Here is a 12,194-nt window from a genome sequence, read left to right on the forward strand (position 1 = left end):
GGAAAGAGCGGATTTATCTAGAGATGTTTCAACCACTACAGGTTCTGTTTTTGTTTTCCAATTAAACAATGAACAGTAAACAATCTTGGACTGCAATATGCCACAACACAGGCCTTGAGGCACTTTCCAAAAAAATTAAATCATGCATCCATTCCCATTAATCCCAGTTATCAAACTGCAGTCAAGTAAAGTATTCAAAGTAGTTTAAAAAGTTTCTAAGGAAACCCAGCAGATCAGCATCTTGAGTAAAGATGTAAGAGATAAAAAAATAAAAAGCCTGCAGTGAAATACTCTCACTCTGAAGAAACAAACTAACATCTTTTATGTAAGAATGAAATGTAGAGAAATAATTGTTTTGAAAACTGGTGGCAGAATAATGTGATCAACCACTATGTGCCAAAAGGACAGCGTCTCATTTTCTAAAAGCAGTTCATTGTTGGAGCATAGATGAAGTTTACTACTGTAGCTGTTAAAGTTTAAAATTTATTTACACAGCTTACACATGCAGCGCCTATAAAAAGTTTTCACTCTTTTGGATGTTTTACCCTTTGTATTGCTTTTACAATAAACCATGACCAACAAAATTTGACTTATTTTTTTAACAGACATGACAAAAAAAACCCTTTAATGTAAAAGTGAAAACTGATTTTTATATTAAAATATGTAACATAAAATAAAGGTTTGCATAATTATTTCAGTCAGGTTTGCACATCTGGACACTGTAAGCTTCCTCCATTCTTCCTCACTAAACTGATGAAGCTCCGTCGAATTGTTTTTCTCCTCATGGAGGCGCCAGCTGGTTTCATCTGGCAAAGGTCTCGTTCTGCATCAAGCCAATTTCTCTGGAAAGGCTGCAGTCTGCTTCTCTATGGAAGCTGCCTGCTGCCAAAACAAAAATTCAAAACTAACAAAACTGTCTGAAACTTTAAATAATAATACCGTGAACAAAACAACTGCTGTCCTTTAACCCAGCGGATCAGTCACACACCAGCAGAGGAGTGCTGCCACCATCATTAGCTGGCTGAGGTCATCCTCTGTGGGATGAGAGCGTTTCAGCTCCCTGTAATTTGATGATGATGGTGTATTGTGTTGGTCAGAGGGTGGCGTGTCTGCAAAAGGTCAGACATGTCATATTATGAGCTTAACACACAGCTACAGGGATGTGAAAGCAGTCATCTAAACTCTTTGCAGCATCAACAAACAGATCCAACAACAGTCACAGTACAAAAATCCTCAATAACTAACTCTGCTGCACTTTAATAGTAATATAATTTTTACTAGCAGTTTTCTAGATCAATTCAAGAACAGTTAAACAGATAAACCAGCCAGGATTGTATCTAATTTAAGCATTAGACTAGATCCTAGTTCAAGGACGTCCAGTCTTTTCTATTAAAACTTGTAAACTTTGTAACTGATTTTAAGACCATAGTTGACATTAAAATATTCATTTTGAGGGTTAAGAATTGACTAAATATGAACCAGAATTGCACTCATTCTTAAATATAGTGGTTGTTTTGGTTCAGTATGTTGTTTTGTTTATCTCTTTTTTAAAATCACTTTATTATATTTACTACTGATCTTTTCATTTTAATCAACTGTTAAAGGATCTTCTAGGGATAAATGTTGCGAATTAGCTGTGGCTATATACACTGTGATGCAGACATTAGATTTTTTTCATCTAAAATTTTGTCTCTGTTCCTCTCAAATAAACAATAAATCAAAATAAACTAAATTCGTCCAAAGATCACAAACTTACAAATCACCACCTGTCAAAGACTTCATTAGCTGATAAAACACCTCAAATGCCTCGATTGTTGTTGGAAATATGACATAGTAAAGAAAAGTGTCTAAAAAGCAGATTATAACAGATTATAGCTTTGCACAAAGGATGGGATTGATACAAAAGATCGAAAAAGGCCTTGAATGTTTCAGCTGGTACAGTTGGGAGCACACAAACCATGACAACTGCTACTGTAAAGCAAACTCTAGTGACTGGTAAATGTAAAATTATATGAGATTTGTCACCCTATTTAATCAAAAATAACTACCAAGATAATTAACTTGACATGAGCTACAATTATTGAATTAATGGGTGGAATCAGAGGTGGGCAGAGTACCCAAAGTTGTACTCAAGTAAGAGTAGCACTACTTCAACATATTTTTACTCAAGTAAAAGTAAAAAGTAGCCATCCAATAAATTACTCAAGTAACAGTAAAGTATTTAGTAAAATGTCTACTCAAGTACTGAGTAACATTACAAAGCATTTTGGTGTTTAAAGGACAAAAATGACAATAATTTATATAAGTACAAAAAATACTAAAACCAGGGAAAATATTTTTTTTTCCAATTAGCTTCTATCAATAAAAAACTTATGAAACTTTAAGAAAAACTTCAGGTGTGTCTTTGTCTGGTGAATCTTTGGTTAAAACATCTTTGTTTTTATTCAGTGGGTAGAAAATCCAGAAATTATACTCGAGTAAGAGTAGAAATACTTCATAATAAATTACTCAAGTAAAAGTAAAAAGTACAGTGTCGTAAAAATACTCCTAAAAGTGATTTTTTTCAAAAGAGTTACTCAAGTATATGTAATTGAGTAAATGTAACAAGTTACTACCCAACTCTGGGTGGAACGGACCCAGAGATAATAAAAGGACGTTGAAGTCCTTCAGTCTACAATCAGAAAGAGTAGAAAGTGTAAAAATATTCTTATCTCATCTGCTGCTCTTTTCCTGGAAAACGTCGATGCTGTTTTCCAGTCAATGGCCGCGTTCCTGAAACATCCCGGCCGCAGGGGGGCGCTGTTCGGAGACAAGTCCGCGGCTTCAAAGTCAGCCGAGCAGCAGCAGCAGCAGCAGAGTGGAGGCCCGTCCATTGAAAGTCGGAAGTTGTCTTTTAGGTTGCTGAAACTTTCCAAAATGGCAGAGGACAGCACTTATGAGTCGATGCTGTGCGTGAAGCCAGAGGTCCATGTTTACCGAATCCCGCCGCGGGCCTCCAATCGTGGATATCGGTGAGAAAGTTTCTCTCTGAGGACTCGGAGAAAGTGCTGGGCAGCAAGCTAATTTATTATTCATGATTCCATTATCGGACAACGGAGCTGTCAGGATTACTTAACAGCTTTTTTTTTAATGAGGCTCCAAATAGTACTAAATGCGGTACAACCCTGCCGGCATTAACTGCTAGCTTATATTAATTACCATCTTAGCCTCGGGACATTTGTGTTGGCTGAAAAAACCAAAATGGGTAGAAAGTTGGAAACACTAGTTCACGGAAACGTGACACCGACATCCTGACGTGTTTCATCCTCGCTGCGTTCAACTAATTGGTTTCATTAGAAGTAAAAGTTTTCAGTCGAGACTGGACTTTTCTTCTCTATGTGAAGTTTTCTTGCCGTTATCGTCCGTCCGATAATGGAAGCAGGAATGCAGCGTTTGTTTTCAAATCGGTACAAGTGGATTTTCTTTTCTTTGTGCTGTTTCTGTTCAAGAAGTCGCTGTAGCCGTAAGACTCCTGTTATGTTGTTCTGTAAACTTGGTTTAAACTGATGTTTATGCTCGTAAGTATTTGGACTTACTCAAACACTCCCAAATCCACCTAAAGCTTGAGGGGAACATTGCGATAATGAGGGGGGAAAACCAGTTTTACACTCGCTCACTTTGGAGTTTATTCGTAATAAAGGCCACAACGTGCTGTTGAGAACTCTGGGGAAATAATTTAGCTAGCTTAAGAGTTAAACTATTTCATTAAAACGTAACTCTTTGCAAAAACATTCAGAACACTTTACATTTTCCATAATTTGTCACCTTACAACTTCAAAGTAAGCAAACTCCTGACCTAAATCTGGAGTTTGCTCCAGTTATGTTTAGACAAAACATGACAAAGCAGTTCAGGGCTTAATTATCATTTTAAAGGAGCTACAGGCATAATGCTGTAATCACAACCAGCCCATCCTGATAAGGTGGAAATGTGTTGAAATGAACCAGTAGATCGATAAAAATTGTTTATCATGAGAATTTTATAGTAAAACATTTTCTGTTGTTCTTTTAGCCCTTCTTAATTTCACTTCCCCCTAATGCGAACAGCTCAAGCTGCTGAAACAGAGACTGAATCACATGTTCCAGAAAAATACAGATGACACGAATTGCCTTTCTGATTATGTGCGTTTCCTGTTGTTTCTTTGTTCCCCTTAGCGCTGCTGACTGGAAGCTGGATGAACCAGCGTGGAGCGGGAGGCTGAAAATCACCGCCAAAGACAAGAAGGCCTTTATCAAGTTGGAGGACAGAAACACAGGTGAATACTTTTTAAAACGACAGCATGTTATCAGGAAAGAGCAACTTCTTTACTGCTTATTTTGGTTGTTGATCGTTAAAGACTAATGCAGTCAAACCTTTTTTTAGGGGTATTTCCTTTTACGTCATCTTGCTGTTTTTGTTTTGCTTAATCAACGGCCTGATCCGGGTTTCTGCTCAAATGTTGCTCCATTTTATTTATCTGTTGTTTTTGTTTCTGCGTCTCTGCAGGAGAGCTGTACGCACAAGCCCCGGTTGAGCAGTATCCAGGCATCGCAGTGGAGGCCGTCACAGACTCCAGCCGGTACTTTGTCATCCGGATAGAGGACGGAACGGGTGAGAACATTTCTGATTTAAGAAAAAAAAGGTAGCATCAACTCTATCTAATATAAAACTAGCAGTAGTTTGAGTTAATCTGGTTACTTTATCCTCTTTCTAGCCCTGTATTTTACATAAAGTTTTTTATTTATTTATAGAGTCTGTTTCCTTCTTTCCTTTTCTTTTTTCTTTTTAGGACGTCACGCTTTCATCGGTTTGGGTTTTGCAGACCGTGGAGACTCGTTTGACTTCAATGTGGCTTTACAAGATCATTTTAAGTAAGAGGAGAACACGTGCAGTAACGACCTAAAGTACATACAAAAATATATACAGCTTGCATTTAAGATTGAAAAAGAAAACCCTTGGTAAAATTGTTCTACCCAGAAATCTTCATGTGGCATAGTTTTAACTTCACTGGGTTCAAATTCTGTAAAAAACCCATTAAGCATCTTTTTCTATCTAATTATTAATCAGTTAATAAAATAATAGTCAGTTATTTTATTAACAAATGACCACAGAAGGACTGCTATGTTATTGCATTTTAGGCATTAAAATATTTTTCTTATTTTAAAAAGGACCTGAATTATTAGTTAATTAGCATTTTTAATGTATTTCTAAAATTGCATAGAAAAAGCTCAAGTGGTTAAACGAAAAATCGGCAGAATGTGCCAATTTTTATATCCGATTGATTGCTTAACCCTCCGAATAATCAATTACTAAAATAATCGTTAGTTGCAGCCTTTATCACAACGAATCTTTGGCTGTCTGCTGCAGCATCTGATTTAGATAAAGTATTTTTTTACTTTTCATTTTGAATATGTTTGTACCTCTAAAGGTGGGTGAAACAAGAAGGGGATCTTGCGAAACTGGAGGCGTCTCAGAGTTCAGCGCCTAAACTGGACCTGAGCTTCAAGGAGGGACAGACCATCAAGATCAGCATCGGGGTGAGCAGAAGGAAACGCAGCACGGACGATCACATGATTAAAGAAACAGGCTGATATAAACACGCAGAAACCGATCTGATCACTTCAGAACATCAAGAAGAAGGACGCAGGCGGCGCCAAGCCGCGTCCTCTGGGTGGCGGTCTGCTCCCTCCCCCTCCCGGAGGAAAAGCCGGCGGCTGTGTCCTGCCTCCGCCTGGAGGACTGCAGACGCTCCCAGCTGCTCAGCCCAGCACCGGTACCCGTCCTGCTCTCCAAAAGCATCGTTTGTCGTTGACATTATCTGGAATATCTCCGTTATTCTAACAGGACTTCTGTCCACCCTTTCAGCTCCGCTGTTGGACTTGGGTTCTCCGGTCGCTGCGGCCCAGCCCAGCTCTGACATGTGGGGGGATTTCACCTCTGCTGGCTCCAAGTATGTTTTCCTCTTTTTGCCATCACCTCTCATTCTCTCGTTAGGGTTAGGGTTAGGGTTATGGGTGCTTGAAAATCCTTGAATTTAAGTGTTTTCAGGGTTTGAAATGTGCTTAATTTCTGTATAAAGTCACTGAAAGTGCTTGATATTCTAACTCAAGCACTTCAGTTCCTTTAAAAAAGACCTGAATTATTAGTTTATTTGCATTTTTAATGTATTTCTAATATTGCATAGAAAAATCTTAAGTGGTTAAATGAAAAATCGGTAGAATGTGCCAATTTTTATATCTGATTAATTGATTAAACAGCCGAATAATCAATTACTAAAATAATCGTTAGTTGCAGCCTTTATCACAACACATCTTTGGTTGTCTGCTGATTTAGTCTTTTTTTTTTTTTTTGAATTTGTTTGTATCTCTAAAGTTTGGTAATAAAGTTCAGTGTAACATTTGATTAAAAGCCTAAATTTGCAAAGCACCTTTTATAGTTGAAATCAGATATTCAATACTAATAAAAAGGCAAAAAAAAATTTCTGTCTGAAATTCAATCTGGCTAAACTTTTGTTGTTTTAGGCCATAAACAATTACTAAAATTATTTCAATTTGCCAAAAAACATGAATGATTGTTCAGTCCTAATAACAGTGTCTTTACACGCTCTTCTTTAGTTCGTTTGCATTGTGCTTATCTCCAAAGTGTGGAGCTAAAAACGTTTGAAAGCCTGAAAAGTGTTTGAATTTTCTTGCGGGAGAAGAGCGTGAACTCATCTCTCTTTTCCCGTCTCCGCCCCACAGCTCCAACCAAGACGCCGCCAAGTCAGGATGGGTGCAGTTCAGCTGAGCTGTGAGAAGCAAAAAGGCCTCCTCTCAGGTTCCTTACATTCCTGCAGACAGGACGATTGTTGACATAAAGAAGCTTGAGAATAGAGGACGTGTGCGGAGATTTTACAGGTTCATTGCTGAATTTTCTCTGCTCTGGTGCAGAGCCGCCCGCTGACCAACACACTCTAAAGGAACAAAAAGTTAAAGCGGATATTTTTACAGCTCTCCTTTTTCACTCTCTGCTATGCAGTAGTTTACTTTTTAAAACAAGGGAAACGTCGTCTTGTCACACTAACTGTGTAAGATATTTATTCGCCGCCTTTAATGGATTGTTCCTTGATTTTTCTAGCTCTGCGTAGTCGTTTCACTGACCTCCTCCGATCAGATTCGTCGTCTCTCTTCGTGACATCACGGTTTGTCTTTCTGTCCCAGAACGATCTCCTCACGCCAACGTCACTCATCTCAAACGTTCATGTTGGGAGAAAGTGTCCCTCGTTCCTCCGGCTGTAAAACAGCACTTCTGTTCTCGTTTGTTTTGTTTTTATTCGCGACTTGTTTTAATAAATCACAAAACCTCTCTTAATGTTTGATAATCAGCTTTAGGTTACTCTGTTTCTTTTAAATCATCTTCGGGGTGAAGAATCGATTCTCATGCTTTCAGTTATGATCGTATAAATGCCTCATTTCTGTCTATCCTTTCTGGGTCGTGCCTTTTACCCAAAATGAAATCTGCTTTTCTTTTTCCTCCTGATGAAGTGCCTTCCTGGGAAGACCCCTGAAATATATAAAAAAATGTAAATAAAGTGTATATTTGACAGGTTTCTTGTTTTATTTTGATAGTCGAATCGTTGTAGAGAATATTCTCTGTTTGATCCTCTTCACAGCTCAGATTTACAGCTGCAGAATCACTTTATGCAAAAACATCTGGAGTTTGATGTTGGTATTCTCACAGGAAAAGGAAAATATGAGCAGAGAAAAATATTTATATTTTAAGACTTGATTTCCCTTCCTGTTCTCTAAATGTTGTTTTTCCTTCTTGTTTTTCCCATCTTTTCCTCCCTCCTTCCTTGTATTTGTCATTCCTTTCTTTTTCTCCTCTCCTGTTTTTTTATTCCTTCATGTTCTTCCTTTCATTCTGTGCTATTCTGTTGTTTTTTCTGTCCCTTTCTTTCCATCGCTGCTCTGTGAAATTTATTCTGTTCTTTATTCTACACTTTTCTTTATTTTTGCTCTTCCTTCTTTTTTTCTCCTTTCTTTCCTTCTCTAAACATCCTTCCTTCACTCCTTTCCTTTATTGTCTTACTTTCTTGTTTCATTTGTTTCTTTCCTTAGTTTTTGTTCCCTTTGTGTCTTTTCGTTTCCTGTGTGTGTGTGTGTGTGTGTGTGTGTGTGTGTGTGTGTGTGCATGCGCGTGTGTGAACACGCAATAAATTTGTAGGTACTTTCTCGTTCAAACGTCTCTAAAACATTTCATGCATATTTTTGTTTTATTCTCTTTAAATTAAATAGTTTCCCTTTGTTCTTCATCAAATAATAATTCTACAATTATATAATATAACTAATTGTATTATTGATTATATTATATTACTAATACAATTAATTATATTATAATAAATAATTTATATTTTACCAATATGAATGGATTCTGAACAAAAATGTATTTTAGTAACGCAGGTTAAGCTCTTTACAACCAGTGTGTGATGCACCAGCACAAATTAATCAGTTATAAATGTGATTTAATTATATTTTTTTATCATTTATAATCTTAAAAGTGCTTTTCTATGTTTATATATCAGCCTCCTTTACTTTGATATTCCTAAATAAAATGTTATTAAAACCTGCTTTGAAACGGATTTTTTTTAAAATATATATATTAAGTCATTTACTAACATTTATGTAAATGAGCCACAATTAGACAAATTATGGCTCATAATTATCGCTGGATTATGGCTAATTTGTCTCGCTAAAAACAAAAGTTATATAAACAAGGCTGAAATTACAAATTTTGTCAATAAATACAATTGGTACAAACAGTAAATACAAACAAAATGACAATTATTATAAAACAATATAAGAAATAATTAAAACTGACCACTTTAGAATAAAGAACTATTTAAACGCGTCTGTCGCTTGAATCGCCTCTGTGTTCAGGATTTATTGAATCTGTGAGAACCCCGCAGTTTTTCACATGTACAAATGACACTTTCAGCAGGAAAACTGAACTGAATCCACTAAAAAAAAGTCGATTAAATCAATATTTTATAACATATTTGAGACCCGGTGGTTAATTTGAAACTGACAGTGTGGGATCCTGTGATGGCAGCAGCAGCAGCAGCAGACCATCATGCTGGGTGAACTGGAAGTCCCTCCCCGGAAAAAGCATGGAGAAGATTTCGGAACAAGAAGGCAGCAGCTCCGGCGAACATTTAGTGGTCTAACTCCGGCTGCAGCCTCTGGATCCGGGATTTATCTCTGCATTTATGGACCGCAGAGGCGGCTGTGAGGGATGGAGGACGGAGTGAAAAGCTCGGAGCAGATCGAGAAGTGGAGGTGAGGCAGTTTGTCAGAGAGGGAAGTGGATATCTTCCCTGCTAGAGCCGCTGCTAGCGATGCACGAAGCGTTTTACACCGACATTTACTCCCATGCTGCCTGAACAGACGGTGTTTCAGAGTTTATATTAAAACAAATAAAGCTTTAATGGGTTATAAAAAGAAGCCGGATGGTCTCTGGTTGCTCCTCGTCCCGCCTCTAACTCCGCTGCGCTTTTTTGGAAACTTAGGCGTGTTTTTGTGTTTAAGCCTCTGTTTGTTTTAAGGCTTTTAGGGAAAAGAGGATGTTAATGATGAATCACAGAAGCTGGCCGTGTTCCCTTTTTATGACAGCAAACACATTTAATGTCAAATGGAGAGAGGGAAGCTGATCTTGACTACAAATGAAGCGCATTTTCAAGGTTGTAATTCTTAAATACATTTTAAAATATGTTGTTTTTGCTTTTGGGGAGATCAGTTCATTTATATTTCTCTCGCTGTCATTAAAAAAAAGCTCTAATTTTCTACGACATCTGCAATGTGATAAACAGACCAGCAGGGGGCGACTGGCATTAGAAAAATCAAACTGATTCAAACTGAAATGTTTGAATCAGGATTTTATACCAGGATTTCAGCAGCTCATTAAGTTTATTTTAACTCAAAAATAGAGAAAAAGCATACAAAAAAACATATGGCTATGATTCTGTGTAAAATGTTCTCAAGATGTATTAATGTAGGTGAAGTTTTCAGCTATTTCAAAGGGATTTTATTTTATTCCTGCCTCTGCAAATGACTGTTTACAGTCATATTTACTGTAAACGACAAGGAAATATCCCTTTAATTTGCAACATAAAAAGAAATGTGTGTGTGTGTGTGTGTGGTTACAGCAGTGTGTGGGGTGTCTTGTGTTGACACAATGACCTTGTTGTGTGTAACTATGACACTCTGTCGCCATCACTGGGAAGAATCTCTCCTTGTGTTTAATGTTTGCCATGTTTCTGTTCTGAAGCTGTGAAAAACGGGTTTAACCACCAGAGTAACTGGACCCATAGCGTCCATCCACACCTGCTGAGTTGTTCCACATTTATTCATGCTAACAACAGCAAACCTCGATATATTTTGGGGGAGTTTTAGGTGACGGCGGTGCTTTCAGGGTACCAGTTTACATCTCGATCTCATTCAGATTGAATAAAGTTCTTCTGAGAACGTCAGTTTTGAAGTCTGCCTCAGATTCTCAATGAGGTTCTGTTCTCAGGATGGGAAACGCCCTGAACAAACAACCAGAGTTAAATTAGATCAAAGCATGTTTATCTGCTAGAACGGCCTAGTGAAAGCCCAAACCTGTATCCAAATGGGAATCTACAGCAAACTGATGTCGCTTGAGCCATTTTTCAAGAAGAAATGGACAGAAACTTTAGTCTGAAAACGTTCTACGTTTATCCCAGTAAAAGGCTGTTTGATTAAATAATACCTTAGTGGGGCTGGATATGAAATTATGCCTCACTTTTCTGATTTCTAGTTGTTGGATATGGAAAACAACTCTCCACACTTAAGTATGAGTTTGTATCTGTTTGGCACATAAAGCCTCAGTAAAAGACGTTTCAGTTTGTGTTTGGAAACTTGTGCTGTGTGATCAGTCTGTTGAGGATTTACAGTAAACTCCCACAGTCATGTAGTTTATTAGAAAGGAGTTTATCTTTAAATTAAGAGCTGCCACTAAGTCTGTCTCAACAAGCAATTAATCAATAAACGGCATGATTTATTAAAATGAGCCTGATCATATCCGTTCTGATGTTTTATATCTTATTAAGGTACATTTTGTTTATGTGGCCATTATAATTCCTTCTATTTATGGGTTTGGTTGTTAATGTTTTTTATTTCCATTTTATTTATTGGGTACAGTTGGGATTTAGTTTGAAAATTAAAATATCTTCCAGTTCCATTGTTAATTATTCTTTACTAAATTAAAGTTTATTGGCATTTGAGAGGCAATTTTGGATTAATTTTCCATTATCAATATATTATCCCACCATATGACCACCTGTGTTTTGTCACATAGACGACGGATTGATTTAGTTGTAATTATTTCTTATACTTTTTATAATTGTGCATAGGCCTGTCACAATAAATTGTCCTAGAAATTATTGTGTTAAATAATAACACTGTAAAGTAATATATTGATAAAGGCACAAACTTGCCTTCTGAAAGATCAATAAACTTTAATTTAGTAAAGAACTGGAAGACGTTTTAAATATCCCAAACAATAAACAAACCAACCAAAAACACCAAATTAAATCAAAATAAAACCCCCACAACCCGAACCATAAATAAAATGGATTACAAGTCTCTGTAAACAAAATTAGCTTTCAGAAATATTAATCATTGGAATGGAAATTATTGAGCTCCTTTTGATTTATCATACAATTAATTAATTTATTGCTTAATGTGACACACTTCATGTTGTTGTAGTTTCCTTGTTTCGTAATCATTATTGGCATTGATTGCATTTATTGACAAAATCTGTAAGTCATTTTAACTTTGTTTGTAAAACTTTTGCTTGGTTTTAACAAGATAAACTACTAATTGTCCAGGAAGGACAGATGAAAAATAGCATTTTGGCAAATTCTGGCACATTTATAAACCTGCAAATCAATATTCCTACCAAACATTACTTCACAATGACACCAAAACAACAATATTATCGTTTATCACAATAATTACTGGGACAATTCATTGTCCCGCAAAATTTGTTACAAATTTATTCACGAGTTAATAACCTCCTGTTGCTTTTTGTGGTATTTCCTCTCTTTTGTGTAGTTGAGTAGCAGAGGTGTGTGAATATGAGGGGCCGTTTAGGACAAAATTTACGTTTTGTCTCTCAC

At 36.8% G+C, this 12,194-nt stretch overlaps 2 protein-coding genes across 2 annotated transcripts in view; both read left to right on the plus strand.

Annotated features, from left to right (window-relative positions):
* Positions 1–2,760: 2,760 nt before the first annotated feature.
* Positions 2,761–7,598, plus strand: necap2 (NECAP endocytosis associated 2). Its single transcript, XM_032550493.1, has 8 exons — positions 2,761–3,011; positions 4,192–4,292; positions 4,523–4,627; positions 4,806–4,887; positions 5,445–5,553; positions 5,642–5,789; positions 5,882–5,966; positions 6,757–7,598. Exons 1-8 carry the CDS (start codon positions 2,761–2,763, stop codon positions 6,800–6,802), a joined length of 927 nt encoding a protein of 308 aa, XP_032406384.1. The 3' UTR covers positions 6,803–7,598.
* A 1,533-nt stretch (positions 7,599–9,131) lies between these two features.
* crocc (ciliary rootlet coiled-coil, rootletin) overlaps positions 9,132–12,194 on the plus strand; it is a 34,709-nt gene continuing 31,646 nt past the window's right edge. Inside the window, exon 1 of the transcript XR_004337039.1 lies at positions 9,132–9,333. The gene's annotated coding sequence lies outside the window, so the exon portion shown is untranslated. The remainder of the gene's footprint in view (positions 9,334–12,194) is intronic.

The sequence above is a fragment of the Xiphophorus hellerii genome, chromosome 20 (assembly GCF_003331165.1).
Source record: "Xiphophorus hellerii strain 12219 chromosome 20, Xiphophorus_hellerii-4.1, whole genome shotgun sequence".
In the NCBI taxonomy this organism is placed as follows: Eukaryota; Metazoa; Chordata; class Actinopteri; order Cyprinodontiformes; family Poeciliidae; genus Xiphophorus; species Xiphophorus hellerii.

Excerpts from the sequence above, each read along its gene's own strand:
- necap2 (XM_032550493.1), top strand. The coding sequence starts at position 2,761 with ATGGCCGCGTTCCTGAAACATCCCGGCCGCAGGGGGGCGCTGTTCGGA. Across the intron at positions 5,790-5,881 it reads AGCTGCTCAGCCCAGCACCG|CTCCGCTGTTGGACTTGGGT; the intron begins GTACCCGTCCTG and ends CCACCCTTTCAG. Across the intron at positions 5,967-6,756 it reads TTCACCTCTGCTGGCTCCAA|CTCCAACCAAGACGCCGCCA; the intron begins GTATGTTTTCCT and ends TCCGCCCCACAG.